The sequence below is a fragment of the Podarcis gaigeae genome (genome assembly GCF_964106915.1).
Source record: "Podarcis gaigeae genome assembly, chromosome: 12".
Taxonomy (NCBI): domain Eukaryota; kingdom Metazoa; phylum Chordata; class Lepidosauria; order Squamata; family Lacertidae; genus Podarcis; species Podarcis gaigeae.
The window spans coordinates 51,721,818-51,743,344 of NC_139688.1; the positions used below are offsets into that span (position 1 = coordinate 51,721,818).

A 21,527-nucleotide genomic window follows, 5' to 3' on the forward strand; every position below is an offset into this window, starting at 1 on the left:
AGCTTAAAGTAGATCTGAATAAACTTTAGGATTCCTCAAGTTGATTTTTGTTAACATTGGGTGCGGAGGACAGACAGGGAGATTTCAATGTACAGTGGTACCTCTGGTTAAAAACTTATTTCGTTCCGGAGGTCTGTTCTTAACCTGAAACTGTTCTTAACCTGAAGCACCACTTTAGCTAATGGGGCCTCCTGCTGCCGCTGTGCCGCCACTGCACAATTTCTATTCTCATCCTGAAGCAAAGTTCTTAACCCAAGGTACTATTTCTGGGTTAGTGGAGTCTGTAACCTGAAGCGTATGTAACCTGAAGCGTATGTAACCCGAGGTACCCTTGTACTTACTCTACTTAGCCTTGCAAATTGTTGTGATGCAACCATGCGCAGAATATAATCAATGTGAAATCATTTTTATTTTATCTTCTTGCTCCATGGTGTCCTGCTGTCAGATTTGGTCTCATAATGGGGCGGCTTGTGTGTAAATGTCTAATTAGTTTCTGTAATTGTAGCAGCCCAAGAGGCTTTTCTTCTGTCGGATCCCATAGCCTTGAATGCAGCTGGCAGTAGGCAATTTGTGAGCATGTTCAGTCAGTGTGGGATTATCTTTGAAGGAAAAAGACGGAAGTTAGCTGAGCCTGGGAGTCTAAAGATATCACACATTAATATATTAAAGTTTAATTAAAGCTGCCTTTGCCGCTGCCTTCTAAAGCTCAGTTTCCCATTTTTGCATCAAAGAAGGAGCGGATAGATTTTAAAAGTGGCACATCTAAGAGGAGTGGAAGGCATTTGTTCCTCACTTGCTTTTTCCTCCTGCCCTGCATTGTCTCGCTCTGGCTGAGACATCCTTTTAGAAGCTTAACAGGAGTTCTCTTTTGCTGTCCAGCCTCTTATCTGATTGTTCTGTGACAGTTCTCTGTGGCAAGCTGATGACTAGAAAATGCCTAGAGCAGCCTGGTTTTTATTTTCAGTGGGAGAATATTCCCACTTTACTCTCCCCACTTCAGAAAAATGTGCTACACGTCCTTCTGATCTGCACTTCTTTCTTCGCATGTTCCTTAGTAATCATGGCCAAGAACATTATGTCAATAACCAGCATCACTTTTCAATCAGAGATATCTGACCAGCAGCCAAACTGACCTTATTGCTGCTGCTGTTGTTGCGGTGGCTGCTGCTGCTGTTAATTTTAATAAAATCCCAGGGTGGTTTACAAAATAGAATCAATACCATAAGAATTCAATGAAACATCTGAAATATAAACACAATAACATTTAAAGAAATTACTATAATCCATCACTAAAGCACAGCATTAAAAAATCACAGGCCTTGAACTTCTCAATCTGTCCCCAAGGCCTAGGTGGAAAAAATGTTTCTTTAGACTGCACCAAAAACTCCATACTGGAAGGTGACAACCAGACCTCTCAGACAGTGGTCCCTATTCTCCATCACCACGCAAAGGGCTACCCCACCAGGAGGACCACAAGAAGGTGTTTGAGACAGCAGATATTGAGAAAAGTGCTCCTTCAAGTATTTGAGACCTAAATCATCCAGGGCTTGAACTATGATAACGTCCAAACCTTGAATTGATCAAAGAGCCATATTGGCAGTGCAGTTCACACAGGATAGGCACTGTCTAATTAAATATGCTGTTTACCAGTCTTATGTCCACATTTTGCCCTAGATGTGACTTTCAGAGGCAGCCTTACATAATGCATATTACTGTAGTCTGACTGCAAGGTTACCAGAACATTCAAGGTTTCTCTGGCGAGCTATCCTGATCCATAAACAGTTAGAACCAGCTGGAGCTAGAAATATGCCACCCTTGCCCTGATGCCACCTGGGCTTCCAGTTACGGTGCTGAATCCAGCTATGAAGCTGCTTCTTGGGGCAGAGGGAGAAAAACAGGATTTATCTCCAGTTCCCAGACACAAGAACCACTGACCAACAGTATCTCCATCTTATCAGGATACAACATCAGTTTATTGGCCTTCGTCCAGTCCAGCAACTGCACAGCCCCATCTTGTTCAGATAGTATAGATGTCATTTGCATAATGTAAAAAGTTACTCCATCAATCATCCCAAACGACATGTTTTTCCCCACCTAATATTATATCCAGCAAATGGCATTCTTTTGAAAGATCAATGGCAGCTCCTGTGTCACTAAATGGAGTCTATAACAAATGCTTTCTCTTGCAGTCAATTTTTAAAAAATAATTTCCCTGTGGCTAACTCCAGATAAGAGTATCTAAATTCTACAGAGATAAATTGATTTATGTCTCTATAATACTTTGTAAATATAAATTGCTAAATGTAAGCTACCAATTTATGATTATCCAAGAATGTGTGTTATGGTTTGCAGGATGTAGCCTTGCCACCAAGCTCTCCTTTCAATATCAAAGGTGCTATAATTTGTTAATAATGATTACAAGGTCATCTTTTCTAACTCGTCCATTTCCCTCTTCATTTTTCTTTACTCTTGGCTCTATATTCCTGGCCCGAGGAGGCTCTGAATACAGAATTCAGTGGTACCTCGGGTTAAGTACTTAATTCGTTCCGGAGGTCCATTCTTAACCTGAAATTGTTCTTAACCTGAAGCACCACTTTAGCTAATGGGGCCTCCCACTGCCACCACACTAACGGAGCACGATTTCTGTTCTCATCCTGAAGCAAAGTTCTTAACCCGAGGTACTATTTCTGGGTTAGCGGAGTCTGTAACCTGAAGCATATGTGACCTGAAGCGTATGTAACCTGAGGTACCACTGTACATAAAGCAGCAATGGGAAACCTGTGGCCCTTCAGACTCCTATGAGACTCCAGTTTCCATCAGCCCCAACTGACAAAGCCAATGTTCAGAGATGATGGGGACTGTAGTCCAAAAACATGTGAAGGTCCAGAGGTTCTCTGTTCCTGATCTAAGGGGTGGTTAGGTCAGAAAACACTAAACACACTGCTTTTTTCCAGCCAGAGCACAGTTCCGGAACCTCTGGGGGGTGTGCCATTGCAGAACAGCATTCCACCCACCGGCTTCTTGCCTTTGCGTACTTCTGAGAAGCCCAAAACAAACATTCCAAGTCAAAGTGGAAGCTTGTACAAGTCTACACTTTTTTAGAACAATGACTCTACCTAGCTCCTAGCCGCTCCTAGCTCCTCCTAGCTATGACTGGTCAAGCTATGGAGCAGAGGCAATTCAGATTTCCTTTTCTTCATTCCATCTCCCATGTAGTGGCGGCAGGCTTTAAGCTTTCCTCCTAGTCTCTAGGATGGTCCTGCAGTTTTCTGCAATGAATTCATGTCATGTTTGCAGACATCTTTGTAACGATAATCAAGGCATTCGTTTTGTGCTGTCACCTGATGAATTAAAAGCTGAACTTTGTAGTCCTAAACTAGGAAACATGTGCAAGGTCTCATTTGCCACGCTCATTGCCGAAGCTGTAAAGGAAGCTGTTAGCACACTTCCTGTGCAAAAAGAATCGGCAGCGAATTTCCACGCCCCTTTCTGTATCCATGCCCTGACACACCTTAATCCGGGTGGGTGCTGAATGTGTGGTAGGACTTGTACACCACTTACACATTCCTCAGTGTCCACCCCACTATTTCACCAAAAAGCAGCATGTATATCAAAATAAACAGAGGCTCCCACCAGCCTCCCCCCCAAAAAAAAACCAGCACAAAAGGCTTTGAAAAAGAAAGAGCAGGCAGCGTTTGTTCATCAACTTTTAGAGGATTTGTCAAACTGATGAACTTGCTCTTCCACCAGCTACCTCTTCTTGTTGTAATTTTCCTGGTCCTGGAGATTTTTGTTTCCTTTCCCGATTTCTGCAGTGAGTCATCTCAGGGGCTGCATTCCCTCTTCTCACCTGATTCCAATGGTCTCTCCTGTTCCTTCTCCCCACCTTTGTAATCATCCCTGTTACATGAAGTAGTTTGTGCCTTGCAGTTTTCTCTGTGATGTTATATTCTTTTTATATAACTGTATCTAATAGTGTTGGTGATTTGCAGGATGTCATTCTGAACTTGTCATGAATCCAGAGAACAGCAAGTTCCTTGCTTTCGCTAGGTGGTTGTCATTACACAAACACACACACACACACACACACACACACACACACACACACTGTGGATTAGCCAGTATTCCACTTGGTAGACTATTTGATTTGCTTTTAAAAAATTACAATTTTGCAGCTTTTCCTAATATTATCAGGAGACTTTTAAGCTCGAAAATCCTACATTTCATGAATAATTCTGTACATGATCGAACTGATATGCTTGAGCTGTGTATGGCTTTACAATACATTTTTCCTCTTTCCTATTTTCCACAGATGCCTGTGTACTATTACCCCTCTGGTCAATACCCTACCTCAGCAACTCAGCAGTACAGACCCATGGCCTCTGTTCAATACAATACACAACGGAGCCCACAAATACCGCAGACTGCACAGCAAGCAGGTATTTTCATCTACTTGATTCTTCAGCTAGATCTTCCAAGTTATGTGTCTGGATGAATTCATAGGTGCCGCAGTCTAGTCAGTATGCCTGTGTATGAAGAGAGGAAGCAGCCTTGGCTCCCAAAATTACATCCCCGGCCCCACTTATACCCTTAACTCTTTACCCAGCTGAAGTCCTGACCCAAATTTGTTTCTGCAAACAATATTCCACAACAGTGTATTTGCCAGTCAAATCTTTTCACGCATACCCTTCTGTTAGAGCTCAGCTGGACTCTAGTCAGTTTAAACATGCACAAATACATGGTTCAGGGGGGAAAGTGTGGCAGTAAAAATCAGAGATAAATGGTGGCCCATTGAGGAAAGAATACCCTCCAATCTACACTGGGGATGAGGTGGGGAAAGCATATTCCCTTTCTGCCTTCACAGGCTTATTGCATCTTATTTTTTCCCCTTGACTTATGGAATAGTTTTCTAAATCTGTACCATTCCTTCCCTTTGCACGGGTCTTAAATATTTAAAAATGCTTCATTCTAAATAACTAAATATCCAAAGGATATTCATACTTTTTTGCTCTGTCGCTGCAAGTCTGTATGTCCTCAAAGCATCAATTCTTAAAATGCTGGATCAAAGCTAGGGCATGAAGTATATTACTAGAATTGTCAATATTTCAGTGATAACTTGAGTAGCATCATTATAATGAGGTGCCTGGATCTTTTTAAAGTAGGTACTGGTAGAGAAAGCAAAGAAGGGTGATTGCAATGTGTACGGGCCTGAAACTCTGAAACAGGGAGACAGCCACCTGAAATGTTCCACTTGTCTTCATAATGCTATGCTGTTTTCCAGTTCTCCATCTTGAGTTAGTCGTGATGAGCAAGGGTCTCTAGAATCTATGTGGTGCCCCGTTGGTCTAGATCTCTGCAGTGATGAGCAGATGGAAGGGGGGCCGTTACACTGTAAGAGAGTGAGTAGCAGGTCTCACAGTGAACCGGTCTCTTTTCCTACTGTGTCACGTCGCGCCTAATAATAGCAATTGGCACAAAAAGAAAGAAAGCTGCTGATGTGTGTTTGCACTGGTCGGTGAGATACTCACTGTGTTGCTGTTAAACAGAACTTGGGAACGCGAGAGTAAGAAGAATCATTGGGTTCTATAAGCTTCCTGTCCTGTTCAAGTTATTCCGTGTTAACCCAGTTATAAAAAGATGTGTGCTGCCTACCAAACTACTACTACTCATGAATTCACGAATAAATTAAAACCAGTCTTCGAGAGGTTGTAATAACATAGCGCTTATAAGTTATAAACGTATTACATACTAAATGTTCTGAGATGAGAAGGGCCTCCATGTCTCTCTAATATAATGGAGATAGAATTGTCATCCTTCCATTATCATTCATGTTACTCTAGTCCAGCAGACCTTTATAATTGACTTGTATGATTTATCGTGAACAAATAATGATTTGCTATTTACCAGGAGCATCTATGTTTTGTACCATTTTCTTGTTTCAGTAACTTCCAAGCTCTGCCATACTGGTTGGGATGAGCATTCTCAATATCGGTGACACTCTTTCCTTCATTTCATACCTTTTAGCAAATGCAGTCACTGAAAGGGAGAGACAGAGAATTCATTTACGCAAAAACAATGGCTCGTTTTGCTTCACTTGTCCCAACAGCATTGCTCCATATTTATTACTGATTTACATTAAGGCTTCCAACCAAATGCAAAATATATTGTATGAAATTATCTTCTTCTGCTCTGTGATTCTTAATCCATATTTAACCTATTAGTTAAATTGTGCATTGGTAATGTGGAAATCGCTTTAAAGAAACCATATGTGGAACATTCTGAACTATGCCAGCTATGTTCTGGGAAGTTATTTGATCATAAGAAAACATTTCTTATTTTTACCCATTTTATTTTAGTTTTAATTATATTTTGTTTTGTTTATTTAAACAAAAATTATATACCACTTGATGGTGGTAAAACCTCTTAACACTGCCAGTTTCACAGTTAATATACTTTATGTTCAAAAGACAATTTTCAGGCCGGAATGTGGAATATCCTGAATTCTGTTGTGTATATTCTGAGTATTCTTTGCTGTGCTAGTTGACCGATTCATTAGAGCGAGAGAAACACTGTCATTCATTTGTTACAATAATATGTAGCTACACTCTGGTATTTCTTCCATGTAAAATTACCACTTTGACCTCTAAATTATGTGGCTCATAATTAATTGCTTTTCAGGGTATCTGAAAACGATTACATCTTTTATTGGGTCAACCTTTCTGAAATGTTCATAGCACTGAAGCATGTAATATGTGATGGTGTCCCAAATAACACATTGATCTTCTCTGGGAGTTCTGGATACCAAAAGCTGCTGTATCTTCTTTCAGGCTGTAGTTTCTGCACTCTATTCAGAGGGATGAACTAATCTTTAAGCATCCTTTTTATTATTAACAAACATATGATTTCCACAATTTAGTAGAGGAAAGGTAGTTCAGAGGTTTGAACAAGTCTTGCAAGCAATCTTTCCCTCCTATCAGGCTGTGGATATGGTGGACCACCTTCTCAGTGGCTGAGAGTAGAAACATACATGCCAAAGGGTTAACCACTTTTATAACATGTTTAACATACAAAATGGAGTTTAGAACTACAGAACTGGAATCAGGGCTGGAGACTCTAGTAACTATGCTAAATCAACATTGCAAAGAGGAAAAATGTTTGCTGAGTCCAAGAATTTGCACAAGGTTTGAGATGTTCCGTGTGTGCATGTGCGTGCGTACACGAGCCTGTTCACATGCTTCATGCAATGTATGAGCAAAACAGAAGCTGAAACAGTTTAGTTGACGTGAATGGCTTTGTGGATAGTAAGAGGCATACCAAGTAGTAAGACTTCAATAAATATATATCACATAAGAGGTGGTTGTGGAGCTGTGTGTAGATGGATGACTGTTTCCGAAGCAGCTTCCCTAAAGATTTAGTAGCACTCTTTGTTGCTGCAGCAGTATTGCAAAACCCATGGGAATGTTAGCAGTGCCTACCAGCAGAATAGCAAATGCAATGAATGAGAATTTCTGAGCCTTAGGAGCTTACACACTGTATAACAAAAAGAAAGTTCACCTGCCCATTGGGGTCTTGAAAGCTTTCATCTCTCTTGCAAGCTTGTTAAAGCATATGGTTTTCCCACTGTGGGATATAGAGGTCAAGGCAAGCTCTGATACAAGCAATTTTTTTTGTTGTGCTCAGAAAAGGTCTGCTTGTATTGATGATTTCTAGAGCAATTGGCTGAAGCAAGATGTCAGGATAGCATCCTTAATGCACGAGGGAGTGTGTATATCTTTTCTTCTTCGTGGCTATGGTAAGGGAGCAATATGAAGTTAAAATGGCTCCAAGGCAGTGGGGGGGGGGGATGAGCTCACCTAAAATTAGATTACAATCTGACAGCAATAAATCATTTTGCAAGAAGGATGAGAACTCGTGTGTATGTGCTTTTGGAGAATACAGCTTGGCTGTTTAAAAAGTGAGACACATTTCCAGAATACTCTGTTTCCCAAAATATTTGTCATAGGAGCACCTTGTTTAAATTATTACTCAATGAAAAGCTTTGATACACAACTTCATTCAGTTTTTTAGACTCTGATTTAGTTCATTTCATCAGCAGCATTGTAATTAAAATAATCTGTCTATGGCAAATCTGCATTATCCATAGTCAATGGAAGATTTGTTTCTTTTTAATCTGCCCATTGGTTAGCAGGGACTTTATCAGGCTTGCAGTTAGTATGCAGCACAGTTGTTTTAGCATCATTGCACATTAGCAAAAACTAAATGGAAGGGGCTACAGAGGAAGGGTCTCCGAGTATTCTCCCCATTCAAATCGAGTCATGGCATGAGTAGGAAGTTGAATGGTGTTGACCATATGGAGCAGAGGTGAAAAACATTTCCTTTCCAAAAACCTTTCCTTTCCATGTGCTTCATACTTTGAGGTTTTACCTGTGTACTGGAGGACAATTTCTAATTTCACACATGCCTCTCTAGCCTCCATCCAAGCAGGTGAGGCATTATGAGAGTTCCAGGGCGCATTTAACTGAGTTAACTCCAACTGACTTACATAGAAGAATTCTGCATATGCTTATGTCTTAAGCCCACTGGCATTTAAAGGATCTATCTTTGGCCAACCCATGCTCTGCATTTTTCGTCATTAGCTCAGTTAGTGTGCATGTGTAGTATTAATAACATATCCGTTCCCCTGCTAACATTTCTATTTGAAAAATCAGAACTAAAAGATGTGTCTGGTCTTAGATTAACTTTTCAGTTAGGGTGCTTTCCCCCGCAGATGAGGCCTTGCTCTGTGTCTGGCCATTTATTTATTCTATTTATTTCTGAAATGTGAACCCTTCACCTTCAATGCCAGCTTGCATTGAATTCGCTGGACAGCCTACAAACAAAATACAAAAGTTTGTTCTGTATTACAGCTGCAACATTCTCCCAAAGCTCCTCACCCTTCCCTTGGGGTGCTTCTGCACAAAAACCCATGTGCTCACGTGGGAAGGCATTTTGGTCTTGATCAGCCATTTTTGCAGCTTGATTTTTAACTTGGAGAAATTTTAATTGTGTGGCTGTGCTGCTCTTATTTTATGTTTGTCATAAGTCATTCATGTTTTTCTCATAAAAACGTAAAGGTAAAGGTACCCCTGACCATTAGGTCCAGTCGTGACCGACTCTGGGGTTGCGGCGCTCCTCTCGCTCTATGGGCCGAGGGAGCCAGCGTTTGTCCACAGACAGCTTCTGGGTCATGCGGCCAGCATGACTAAGCCGCTTCTGGTGAACCAGAGCAGCACACGGAAATGCCGTTTACCTTCCCGCCAGAGCGGTTCCTATTTATCTACTATCACTTTGACGTGCTTTCGAACTGATAGGTTGGCAGGAGCAGGGAACGAGCAACGGGAGCTCACCCCGTCACGGGGATTCGAACCGCCGACCTTCTGATCAGCAAGTCCTAGGCTCTGTGGTTTAACCCACAGCGCCACCCGCATCCCTGTTTTTCTCATACATTGCTTTTTAATCCTTTGTTAGTTAAATCCATTTACTAAGAAACCTAACTTTAACATTCATATGTAAACAAAAATTAAGGACAGGCAAGAATATTCAATACATATTTTTTAACTAAAGGATTATGTTAACAGGAAATGCTCTTATATAATTTTACATGGAAGATAAGTGATGAAACTTCTGATCTCCCGGATTCAAATATCTCAATTCCTACGATGAATTTATTGTGACAATTACATGTGGTGTTGACTTTCTGCAATATTTACCAGTAATCCCTTGATCTGTGGCACTCATCTTGGTTTCCCTGCATGTTGGTTACTTGATTTGACCGCATCTCCTCAACATATTCTGTTTAAGGAATAGCATCTAGTTGAGCAAATAAATCTGTCAAGCAATACCAGGTTTCTTGACCAGAAAAGATAAAAACAATCTTGCATTCTTGTCAGGCTGCACTGTACAAATTGCATTTCTGCCACTATCAGTATTTCAGTTTTGAACTTTGACTTTTCCTTGTGAGTAGTTCAAAACCATTGGAGTCTGGCTTTTCTAGCTGCGTGATAAAAATGAGTATCTTTTCCCTCCCCAGCCCCCTCCAACTCCACAAATAGATGAAATCAGCCCTGGGACATGATTTAGCAGCACTTGTCTTCAAAACGTTTTCTGAATCTAAACTTTGAAGCCCTTCAGTATACCCCTTTGTAGCAGGCAATTGGTCTTGTGTTCACCTTCCCAGATGAAGAAACCAGAGACGGATGAGTCATTTAACTTCTCTGGTACAAATAGCTTCACAGTGTGATAGAATTGTATGTTTACACCTTCTGGTTATGTTGTGTTATGTTATGTTATGTTGAAAGTTGGGGAGGCAAGTGGCAGGCTGGGATAGTTTTGCTTGCATGCCTTAGTGGGGAAGTCTATGAACGGTCAGAGTTACACAGTGTGGGCCCAAGCCCTAGACTGATTGCTGAAAGGATAGACCGGGGTTGTAGGTGCAGGCCAAGTTATTGCAGAATAAAATTAAGTTACCTGGTGCAGTGGAAAACTCTGGCCCAGCTGGGGCTTGATTGCCCAGATAAGGAGCCCTAATTGGCACAGGTGATGGTTGCAGAGACACCCAGCTCCACCTGGCTGAGAGAGGAACAAATGGTGCAGAGCAAAATAGTCAAGTGGGAAGATGGACCAAACACTGCTGAGGCTCGATCTGGTGCTGTATGTGGATGAAGGTGGTCTGGTGGGTAAATTGTTTCTTTGGAATTGTTCCTTTGGGGTTATTTCTCAATGTAAGAGGGTTTTTTAATTGCTTTTTAAGAAGGTTTGCTGTTTGAGGGGTTTTTTGTGGCTGTTTGAGGAGGTTTTCCTATTCTGTTCAAGTAGAAATATCTTTTCCCTGCTACCAAAGATCTTTTAAAGAACCTGCAGTGTTAATTGGCAAAACACCTGGTGGGTTATGTTCATAAAGAAGCGAGAGGAGAGAGCTGACATTTGCTTGGTGTGGAATAGTGACTTTGCCATATGGCTAACCTTGCCATTTCTAGAGATGCAAACGTAGTCCTTTTTTGTCTAGGCATTGAGGTCTAAGGGTAGAGAGCCATGCACGTGGAAACAGGCAAAACAGCCCTTGGGGCCTTCTACTTGCGCTGCCAGAATCCACACCCATTCTTTGGGGGTCAGCTTGCTCCTAGAATTCTTTCTCCAATGCGGTATACATATAGTAGACATGTACCTATCAGTGTTTCCTAGGACGAATTGTAGCGGTATGAACCAGAACCAGCCTGAGTGTGTAGATTATTGCTACTCAGCAGTGGCACTGTGGGTTAAACCACAGAGCCTAGGGCTTGCCGATCAGAAGGTCGGCGGTTCAAATCCCTGCGATGGGATGAGCTCCTGTTTCTCAGTCCCTGCTCCTGCCAACCTAGCAGTTCGAAAGCACGTCAAAGTGCAAGTAGATAAATAGGTACTGCTCTGGCAGGAAGGTAAACGGCATTTCCGTGTGCTGCTCTGGTTCGCCAGAAGCGGCTTAGTGATGCTGGCCACATGACCCGGAAGCTGTACGCCGGCTCCCTCGGCCAATGAAGCGAGATGAGTGCCACAACCCCAGAGTTGGTCAAGACTGGACCTAACGGTCAGGGGTCCCTTTACCCTTTACCTTTACCTACCACTGTTTCCTAGGGTGAACTGTAGCAGCATGAACCAGAACCAGCCTGAGTGTGTAGATTACTGTCACTCAGAGTGTCACAAGCTCAGGGCAGTATCGGGCTGCTGTAAAGGAGGGTGGGGGAGGAAGCAATTTTGATTCACTACTATGGGAATGAGAGGAAGTGGAAGGAGCAAGATTGACCATCCATCTATTAGTTCATGCAAGCCGTCACCTCATACTGACTATATGGCAGTATACTGACGTGGCAGTCTATTCAGAAGTTCCTTGCTAAGGCCCCTGGTGAGGGTTGTGTGACACTCTCCTTACTGCACTGGGATGCTATCAGCCTACAATGATGCAAAGGCCAGCAGCTTGTCGATCCTGCTTGTAATGGCTGGATTGTGTCCAAAATAACTAAATCTTACAGAATCTGCTTTAGATCATTCATGAAAGCAATCTACTGAACAAAGAAAGACTTAACAGTATTATACTCTATTGGTTGAACCACAGCCTAGAAGGTGTTCAGGAAGATTAACACAGAAATTTAGAAGCAGAAAATTCTGGCATTTTAATTCATTGCTGTGTTCCTATGACCTAAGGTAGGTTATTCTTATTCAAATGTGCCTGTGTTACTCAAACACATTATCTTTCTCCTTTTAAAATAATCTCTGCTTTTTCCTGAGAACAGAGAACAATTGACTGCATACAATAGCATCTCTGTCAATAGGCTGCAATTACCTGAGGCAGATACATATTTAAAATATACATAGTTCCTTCCATGACAGGCATTTGCGCGTATTCTACAAACGCCAAACGTTTTTCCTCAAATGAAGGGCAATATATCTGTCTTAATAATGTACAGTTAGCATTTATAGCTGCTGCTCAGGGGGTGGAAGATTATTGCCTTGATACTCTTATTCATAAACAAGCTTTCAAAGAGGCAAGGGATGTATTTTAATGAATGGGCTTAACTAAAATGACAGAAACAAAGTGACAACAAGATCCTTAGTTTAAGAATTTGCATGTCTATATAAGTGAAGTGCTTATAGTCTGATTCTACTAAGCTTTAAAAATGTGTCTGTGTGTGTGTGTGTGTCTATATGCATTGATCACCAGTGCTTAATTACTGCAGTGAGGCAGGCCTTATCTAATCCCAGATATAGAAACCTGGATTTGCTTATTCTGTGGTGAAAGGAAGACACCTCAAATACTTTCCCAAACCATTCTTTAATTTTACAATTAAACTATATGGCAAAAAGATGAAACTCGCATTATTGTTTCAGACCCCGAAGAGGAAAAAGAACTGGCACCACCATGTGTTTGGCACTGTGACATTACTTCCAAGAATAAATTCTAGATATGTTACCCCCCCAAAATAGGCATTTTTCACAATTCCTCTAAGGTTGTGGATTTCAGACGTGTGTTGTTGTTGTTCATTACGCTTTTATGTACTATAGCTTATTCCATTACTGCACAGGCAGTACAAGCTTTGGACAAAAAAGTGAAGAAGTTGCTCATATATTCATTCCTGATACATAATGCAAAGGTACTGTGGAGTTGGAACTGCATCTAGCTTCTCATTTGCAGCATAATGTGGCCCACTGGGTAAATATAGACTACTATGATTTATTGAGGAAACAGGTGTGAGCACGTTAAAAGAATGGTTTGCCTCAGAGAGATGCTTGTAATTGACTAGCAAAATGGCATATGTTGCTGTTTCGAGACAAGTTGCTATTAATCAACCAGCATTTGCTTCGTTTTCAGGAAGAAAGTAAGGAACAGACTTGGTATCCAGCCAGTGGCATTTGAATAGATATTTTAAAGAAAAAAGGAAAGAAAAGAATCGAGCCACTCTCCAATTAATTCTCCCTAGGGTGGAAACTTACAAAGGACAGAGATATGCATGAAATTCACATATGCTAATTTATATTTACAGATGCAAATTTAGAAATAACTAGCATAATTTAAATGGAAATCCAGTACATCTTACCATAGTGGTTACCTGTATTCTTGCTAGTGATAACCTTATGCATCATGAAAATGTACCACACTAAGGCTTCAATCCTAAACTATGGAATAAGCAACATTTATTACTGTGACTTCTGAGGACTGCACTTTAAAAATAGATTTCAAGCAATCAACAAAATCTCAAGCCAGTATTAAGGCCAAGGATAGATGCATTTACCTAGTAATGTAGGTACCATAAGTAATGTAACCCAGCATGCAGTTAACCAGATGGCAAACCACTTTGCCACATTGCCAGTGTGAGGTGAATTTGTGCATATGGTTGGATTACCACATATACAGTATGCCATATAGTTATATTACAACTTGGCAAATTCCTGCTTTACACACCTATAGTTATAGAAATCAAAGTCCTATGCTAAACAAGAGAAAAATTATCTGACAGAAGTGTAATGCTGATGAAATAATATCTATATGAAAATGTAGCATGGAATAATAGCTTTCAACATGTAGTTTTATCAATATGTGGATATATATATATATATTAGCCATGTTTGTGCAAATAAATATATTGATCCTGGGGGAAAGCGTTTACCTTTATATTGCAACATAAATTGGGGAGGGGGGGAGTACTGTAAAGGGAAATGTATTTCTTTCTCATAAAACAGTTCATCTGTGAAAATCAGTTAACTTTATTCCATCGGGATTGCTTAGGATGTGGCATTTGTTTATTTATTTATTTATTTCCGTGTTTAGATCCTTCCTTTTTATGCGAAACCTTACCCTTTCTAAGGATTTGTTGCTTTATCCAAACCGTAGACTCTACAGTTCTGGGGGGACAGGGAGCAATATACAATCACTGCCACCACAATATACTCAGAAATCCCACCGAAGTAAATTGCACTTGCTCGCAGGTAAGTAGGTATAGGATTTCAGGTCAAGTCTTGCCATTTTGCAGCTGTTTACTTACATGCCCCAAAGGCAACTAGACCCTAAGAAAAGCTTTTTCTCTACTTTGGCTCTGTGCACTGGATAATAGCCTAAAAATATTCTGTATGTTTATGGAGACAGGAAGTATCCCCTGGAGTTGATTCTTAGCATTATGACTTGATTCAGAACTATTTGCTCCTAGTTTGTCACTTTGGTGTGATTACCAGTTTTGGAAAACCTTGATGGAAGCCCATTGGAACAAGGGGCAAATTCTGTGAGCTTTATTGTGCTTAGGCAGTCCTGCACAGTGGCATAGCGTGGGTTGTCAGCACCCGGGGCAAGGCAAGTAATTTGCGCCCCCTAACCCATGGATTTGCGCCCCCTAACCCGTGGATTTGCGCCCCCTAACCCTAACCCCCAGATGTTGCGCCCGGTGCAGCCGGCCCCCCCTGCACCCCCCACGCTACGCCACTGGTCCTGCATTAAGCATTATCTCTGTATCTTCAGCATGTGGGTTTGCTTCCACTGTTGTGTTTGAAAGGAGGAGCTGGGCTCATAACTTTTCATTGGATACAAGAGTGCTGTCTAAAATCCAGCAACTTAGATTGCAGCCAGGTTTATTACCCCAATTAGAGATGTATTGAACTCTGAAATGCTTTGGGATCCTGGAGTCCAAAATGTCCAGGCTCCAGTTTGATCTAAAATGGATCTAAATTCACCATAGCATCCAATGGTGCCGAGAACCAGGGAAAATGGAGTTTGAAAGTGGATCTGGGTGGTTCCACATGTTATTCCCTCTAAAACTGGATTCCTAACAACTCTTCAGTATAGGAGTACATTTTTGCAAGAGTAGTATTAGAATATCAGTTTTGGCATATATTAGTTTGAGCTGAAAGGGGGGAAGTGTGAAGGTTCTCAATGGTTGTTACATGAAGCTCAACAATCACTGATGTACAGTCCTATAATACTCAGTTTAGGCTATGCTCCTCAAAACTTTTGGAGCAAATCCCCCAAAGTGATATATATTTTTCCCCAACAGTAAGAAATAATAATCGTATAATAAAGCAGTATAAATAAGAGGTGCTTCACATTGTTAAATTGTGTATTAAATGGGGGAACTGAGCAAAAGAACTAAGGGAACATTCCTCCCAGGCTTTTATGTCTAGTTGTCATTTTGAAAATATCATGGTAACAGCAGCACAGTTTTGATACATCTATAGGAAACATGCCCTATGTTTTGTAATTACGGGTTTTTAAAAAACCTGAAAAGAGTTAAATCATTGCTGCCATCTGTTCATAATTTCACAGATCTGGAGGGTGTGTGCATGTTTCAACTATGTTTGAAAGAACTGAGGTCCCATTTGTGATTATTTTGAAAGAAAAATATGAATTTAAAACACACACACACACCTCTTTAATACCTGTTACAATGCCTGTGCATTTCAGACATTGACATCTGTAAGGTAAAGGTAAAGGTACCCCTGCCCGTACGGGCCAGTCTTGACAGACTCTGGGGTTGTGCGCCCATCTCACTCAAGAGGCCAGGGGCCAGCGCTGTCCGCAGACACTTCCGGGTCACGTGGCCAGCGTGACATCGCTGCTCTGGCGAGCCAGAGCCGCACACGGAAACGGCGTTTACCTTCCCGCTGGTAAGCGGTCCCTATTTATCTACTTGCACCCGGAGGTGCTTTCGAACTGCTAGGTTGGCAGGCGCTGGGACCGAGCAGCGGGAGCGCACCCCGCCGCAGGGATTCGAACCGCCGACCTTTCGATCGGCAAGTCCTAGGCGCTGAGGCTTTAACCCACAGCGCCACCTGTTTCAGACATTGACATCTGTACTTGGGTACAAAAAGTGGCCCTTCATTTTGCCCTGGGAAACCAGAAAATGCATGTCCATTTACATGCTGTACTACTATATTTTCTTTTCTAAAAGCTGTTGTAAAGTTCATCACAATAATGGTATATTAAAGTAATTCTTTTCACGCTGCACTGAGCTTAAAATAATGCTGAATGCATCCAGTTTTCATTAGCTAGCAATAAAAAGTCTGTTAAAATTACACTTTTACATGTACTCGGTTAAATTCCTGCAAATGCATCTAAAACCTAAAAGATGCTTTGCAGCAAGAAATAAATGCAGCTTGATAGCAGGCAATGTCATTGCGTATTATGTTCCTATTTACCTAATCATAAATTAGATCCATAAAATAATTTGACAATGGAACTGAAATGATATGAAACTATAGTTGCAATTCTGAGCATGCTTTCGTTGAGCTTAGTTGTGTTTAACTATGTATACTTCCACATAATCCTATGTAATATTGAGGTGTAAATCTGGCTCAGTTCTTCTCGGGATACTGTAGATGATCAGTTCCAAAATCAGCAAATGAATTATTTCGTGATCTTATACCCACTTGCCTTGTTCTTGAGTATATTAATTGGGATTTTACTATTACAGCACTATCCTATACATGTCTCATTCCATGGGATTTATATACAGAGAAGTGGGTACAGGATTGCAACCTTAGTCTTTTTTAAAAAACGATGGCACATCACAGTTGCCTTCGTACATAAAGCTCAATTTGTTCGTTCTCCTGAATGGCACATCAGGGCAGATTTTCCTTTGGTGGCATTCTGTATCCTTATGCTTTTAAGAACTGATTATTGTAGTGCTTTCTTCTTTTTGGTTTCAAAGACAGGGCACCGTCTGTGACCTCAGAGGTCATGTTTAATTCCAGATGCCATTTGCAAGCCATTGTAAATGTGAAAATGTGACTACAGAGGCACAGTCACTGTCATAATGTTATCTTCCTTTCCCGCCTTCAAAGCACAGCAAAGATTATTCTTCACTTATTCTGGATGCCACCAAACGTGAGGCATTATCATGAAAACCACATTATCGCAGTAATTTGGGGCCTTTGGGCATCTGATGTGGCAATTGCCTTTACTGGGTCCTGCTACGCCATTTATCATTGGAGTGGTCTACCCTGCTGAAATGCGCCCTTTGTGGGCAGAGGCAAAGCTAATATACTTTCAAAGTGTATTTGAATTGCCTCAATAAATCACAGCTGTCAATGTCAGCATTTTGATCATTTGCCGGGACAATATGTTATCTTCCTGCTTTTGGGTGCCTGTCGGGACTTTTATTTGTGCAAATTGTAATGCATCCTAACATGAAATTATGCAAAGCGCATTCTGATGACTTCTTTTATTATTTCATTTTAAGATGGAAAGTTTGCTTCAGAATAAAAAAGGCCCATTTGTGAGGTTTGTTTTATAGTCGTAATTAGGGTTTTATTTTTATCAGTTGACTATAAAAGTGGTTGAAGCTTGTTTTTAATGTGTTCATTTTCATCCTCTTAAATAGTTTATGTTGCAGACTGTATTTTCATTTAGAATCTGAGGCATCATTCTTTGCTGGAGAAGGCGATGCCAAGAAACATTACCCATCTTCCTACTAACTAGCCCCTAACAACTCCTATGCTGTAAATTGCTACACAAACAAAATTAGTTAGATACCATACAGGGGATAAAAGTGTCTTTCTCTTTCAATAAGCAGGGTATGATCTGAGAGACTATAACACAGCCACTTTGCTAAAGATAAGCAGGTCTGCGACTGGCCAATTCCTTAATGGGAGACCATATGAGAATCTCATAGAAGTTGCCTTTTGTTTTGTGGTGGAAGGAAAATGAGGTATAAATGTGCTAAATCAGGGGTAGCCAATGTGATTTCCTGCAGTTGTTGCTCTACTCCAAGTCCCATCAGCCCCAGACAACATGGCCAATGGTCAATGATGATGGGAATTAGCTCAGCAATATCTCACGCAAACAGTGCTTAACTGTGGTTAAGGAGAGAAAGCCATGCTTAAGTCAAGGCATGTGGACAAAGAGCAAATGAGCTCTTTGAGGTACTAAGCATCCATTCATTATGAATATTATTGGTTTCCAATTCAAGAGCTTTGCTACATCTAGACATTTCCAATGATTGAACATTAGATTTATCTTTCCCCCCCTTTAAACGTTGTTGTTGTTTAGTCGTTTAGTCGTGTCCGACTATTCGTGACCCCATGGACCAGAGAACGCCAGGCACCTCTGTCCTCCACTGCCTCCCGCAGTTTGGTCAAACTCATGCTGGCAACCTCGAAAACACTATCCAACCATCTCGTCCTCTGTCGCCGCCTTCTTGTGCCCTCCATCTTTCCCAACATCATGGTCTTTCCCAGGGAGTCTTCTCTTCTCATGAGGTGGCCAAAGTATTGGAGCCTCAGCTTCAGGATCTGTCCTTCCAGTGAGCACTCTGGGCTGATTTCCTTCAGAATGGATAGGTTTGATCTTCTTGCAGTCCATGGGACTCTCAAGAGTCCCATGGGACTCCAACACCATAATTCAAAAGCATCAATTCTTTGGCGATCAGCCTTCTTTATGGTCCAGCTCTCACTTCCATACATCACTATTGGGAAAACCATAGCTTTAACTATACAAACCTTTGTTGCCATTGTGATGTCTCTCCTTCTCAAGATGCTGTCTAGGCCTGTCATTGCCCTTCTCCCAAGAAGCAGGCATCTTTTAATTTCGTGGCTGCTGTCACCACCTGCAGTGATCCCTTTAAACATTACCATTTCTATATACAAAACAAAAGCATTGCTAAAATTCTTATGGAATATTTATTTGTTCATTACTTGCAGCCTAATTTGTTTACACTTTTGCAGAAGCTTTTGTTCTAATATAGAATGAGATATTGAAGAAACAAGCTCTAAAGAAGGCAGCTTTTGAAGTTAGGAATGATATATTTGCTAGGAATATATATCTTAACTTGAGGATTAAATTGCCATATCCTTTTGTTTAACAAGTCACATTAATCACCAAAATAGGACAATAGCTAAAACCATAAGGAACATTTTATTCTGCATATTACATTTCCTTGTCATTAGGAAAAACATTTGTTACTTTTAATTACATATTGTAGTGGTGATTTGTTGTTTGGTGGATCTTGGTAGGAGCTAATCTTTCTGCAAATGCTGTCCAAGCTTTGAATGAATTAATATAATCACATACCACCACCCTCCTAAAAAACCAAAGTGGTTTTTTTTGCGGTTAGCTTTTTAAGTGCTTTTAATATTAGTTTTTGCAGAGGAATAAATTCATTGACTTTGTCTAAATAATCATATCTCAGTAAGCCAAAATATGGACAAGCCTTTTAGCCATTCATTCACCCTCTTTGCTTCCTCCCAGGAGGTCTCCCATTAAATATAGTTTCCCACTCCATCTTATACTGATAAACTATGGCTAACAGCTTTAGAGCAAACCCAGAATATTAAACCATGGTTTTAAGTTGGTTTAATATCATGAAGCTGTTAACCACAATTTTCCAGTTCAGACGAAACAAAAAAACTAGTGTTAATGGGAGACTTCATGATATTCCTGCTTGCATAAAGGGAGTTGTGAAGGATCTGTATGTGTGGCCAGAAGCAGGGGCATCTTACCCATAGAGGCTAGTGGCGCCGGGGTGCCAAGTTCTGGAGGGCGCCAGGGAAGAGGCGGAGGCTAAATGCGGTGCCTCCTGGCATCAGCTCGCTGCCCTCGCCGGCCTCCACCATGCCTAAAAAACTCTGGGAAATGGGGGGGGGCGCTGGAGGGAGCTTTGCACCACGGCGCTAGATATGCTTAAGATGGCCCTGGCCAGAAGCCAATATATAAATGACTGGACTCTCCCATTGCTTAGTTTCACAAATGGTTTTACCAAAGCCAAGCAGGTCCTTGTAAGTCCATTCCACTGGGTCACCAACATGGTGTGCACGAGTGGCCTTAAGGACATTTGAGAGCATCCCTTTGTGGTGTTATTAGGGTGGTTACCTTTGAAAAGGTGGGACGCGGGTGGCGCTGTGGGTTAAACCACAGAGCCTAGGACTTGCCAATCAGAAGGTCAGTGGTTCGAATCCCTGCGACAGGGTGAGCTCCCGTTGCTCGGTCCCTGCTCTTGCCAACCCACAAAGTGCAAGTAGATAAATAGGTACAGCTCTGGCGGGAAGGTAAACGGCATTTCCGTGTGCTGCTCTGGTTCGCCAGAAGTGGCTTAGTCATGCTGGCCACATGACCCGGAATCTGTGCGCTGGCTCCCTTGGCCAATATAGCGAGATGAGCGCCACAACCCCAGAGTCGGCCACGACTGGACCTAATGGCCAGGGGTCCTTTTACCTTTGAAATGTAGATAAAGGTATGGGAAGGGAGAAGTTGGAAGAGCTCATTCCCATTTCCTCTTGCAGCTCCAATGTGCTTTTCAATGTTCAGACTGGTCCCCAAGCAGCTGAACAGAAAGTTGAATGACAGGAGGTAAGGAAAAGTGAGGTGCAGCAGGAATCAGAGGGGGAAAGAGAGAAAGCCCGTGCATACAAACAAGTCAGTTCCGGTAAAATAAATATCCTTAAAACGGCAAAAATGTTGTACTGTTTCCCCATCACCACCAATGCCAGATCATATCTGCCACCATTGACTCGATTGTGAAAATAACTGATCCAGGGCTTCCAGGGCGCAGAAACATGAAGTCTAGTAGGGAGGAGGGACAAGGTACTTGAACCCATTGCCCACCACTGTTATCCAGATTCAGATTGGGGGTCCTGTGCATAGAGGATGGAAACCTCCCATTGAGGCAAATGGGAGACTTCATCGCAATGTAAATTACAGGTGTGCCCTCCCCAGCCCTGGTCAGAAGCAAGACCACCACGGAGGGCAAAGTGCTAAAGCCCCCAAACCAGGATCCCAACCCAGATAAGGAGAATCATACTGGCAATTTGAGTACCTTGTATTTAAATGTAATCAGTTAGTGTGTGTTGCGTGTCGAGGTCCCCAAGCCACCCCCCAAATAACTCGCAACGCACACTTATTTTTTGTTTAAGGTTTTTGGCATAATTTTGGCCACAACTTTATTTAAATACAAAACTGTGAGTGGTTGTTTAGGCATTGGTTAAGACTATCTGTTTCCCCGCCTGGGGACAGAACTGACTTCCGGGCACCACCGAAA

General features: G+C 41.6%; 2 protein-coding genes across 39 annotated transcripts in view; one reads left to right on the plus strand and one right to left on the minus strand.

The window, feature by feature from the left end:
• Window positions 1-21,527, plus strand: part of ARPP21 (cAMP regulated phosphoprotein 21) — a 250,687-nt gene that overhangs the window by 206,288 nt on the left and 22,872 nt on the right. For all 23 annotated transcript variants that reach the window (XM_083705682.1, XM_083705671.1, XM_083705674.1 and 20 more), the window contains one exon: window positions 4,313-4,439. In XM_083705682.1, the coding sequence (XP_083561808.1) occupies window positions 4,313-4,439 (127 nt within the window). The remainder of the gene's footprint in view (window positions 1-4,312; window positions 4,440-21,527) is intronic.
• LOC310828434 (uncharacterized protein) overlaps window positions 388-21,527 on the minus strand; it is a 99,394-nt gene continuing 78,254 nt past the window's right edge. For 4 of the 16 annotated variants that reach the window (XR_014556848.1, XR_014556850.1, XR_014556853.1 and 1 more), the window contains one exon: window positions 388-599. Coding sequence is in view for 2 of the 16 variants with exons in the window: in XM_083706129.1 (XP_083562255.1) it covers window positions 487-599; window positions 13,608-13,686; window positions 20,705-20,813 (301 nt within the window). In the remaining 14 variants the exon portion in view is untranslated. Of the gene's footprint in view, window positions 600-1,133; window positions 1,242-5,904; window positions 6,037-13,607; window positions 13,687-16,329; window positions 16,383-20,180; window positions 20,363-20,704; window positions 20,814-21,527 lie in introns of those variants that run through there. The other 12 variants (XR_014556855.1, XR_014556857.1, XR_014556858.1 and 9 more) reach the window with 7 other exon arrangements.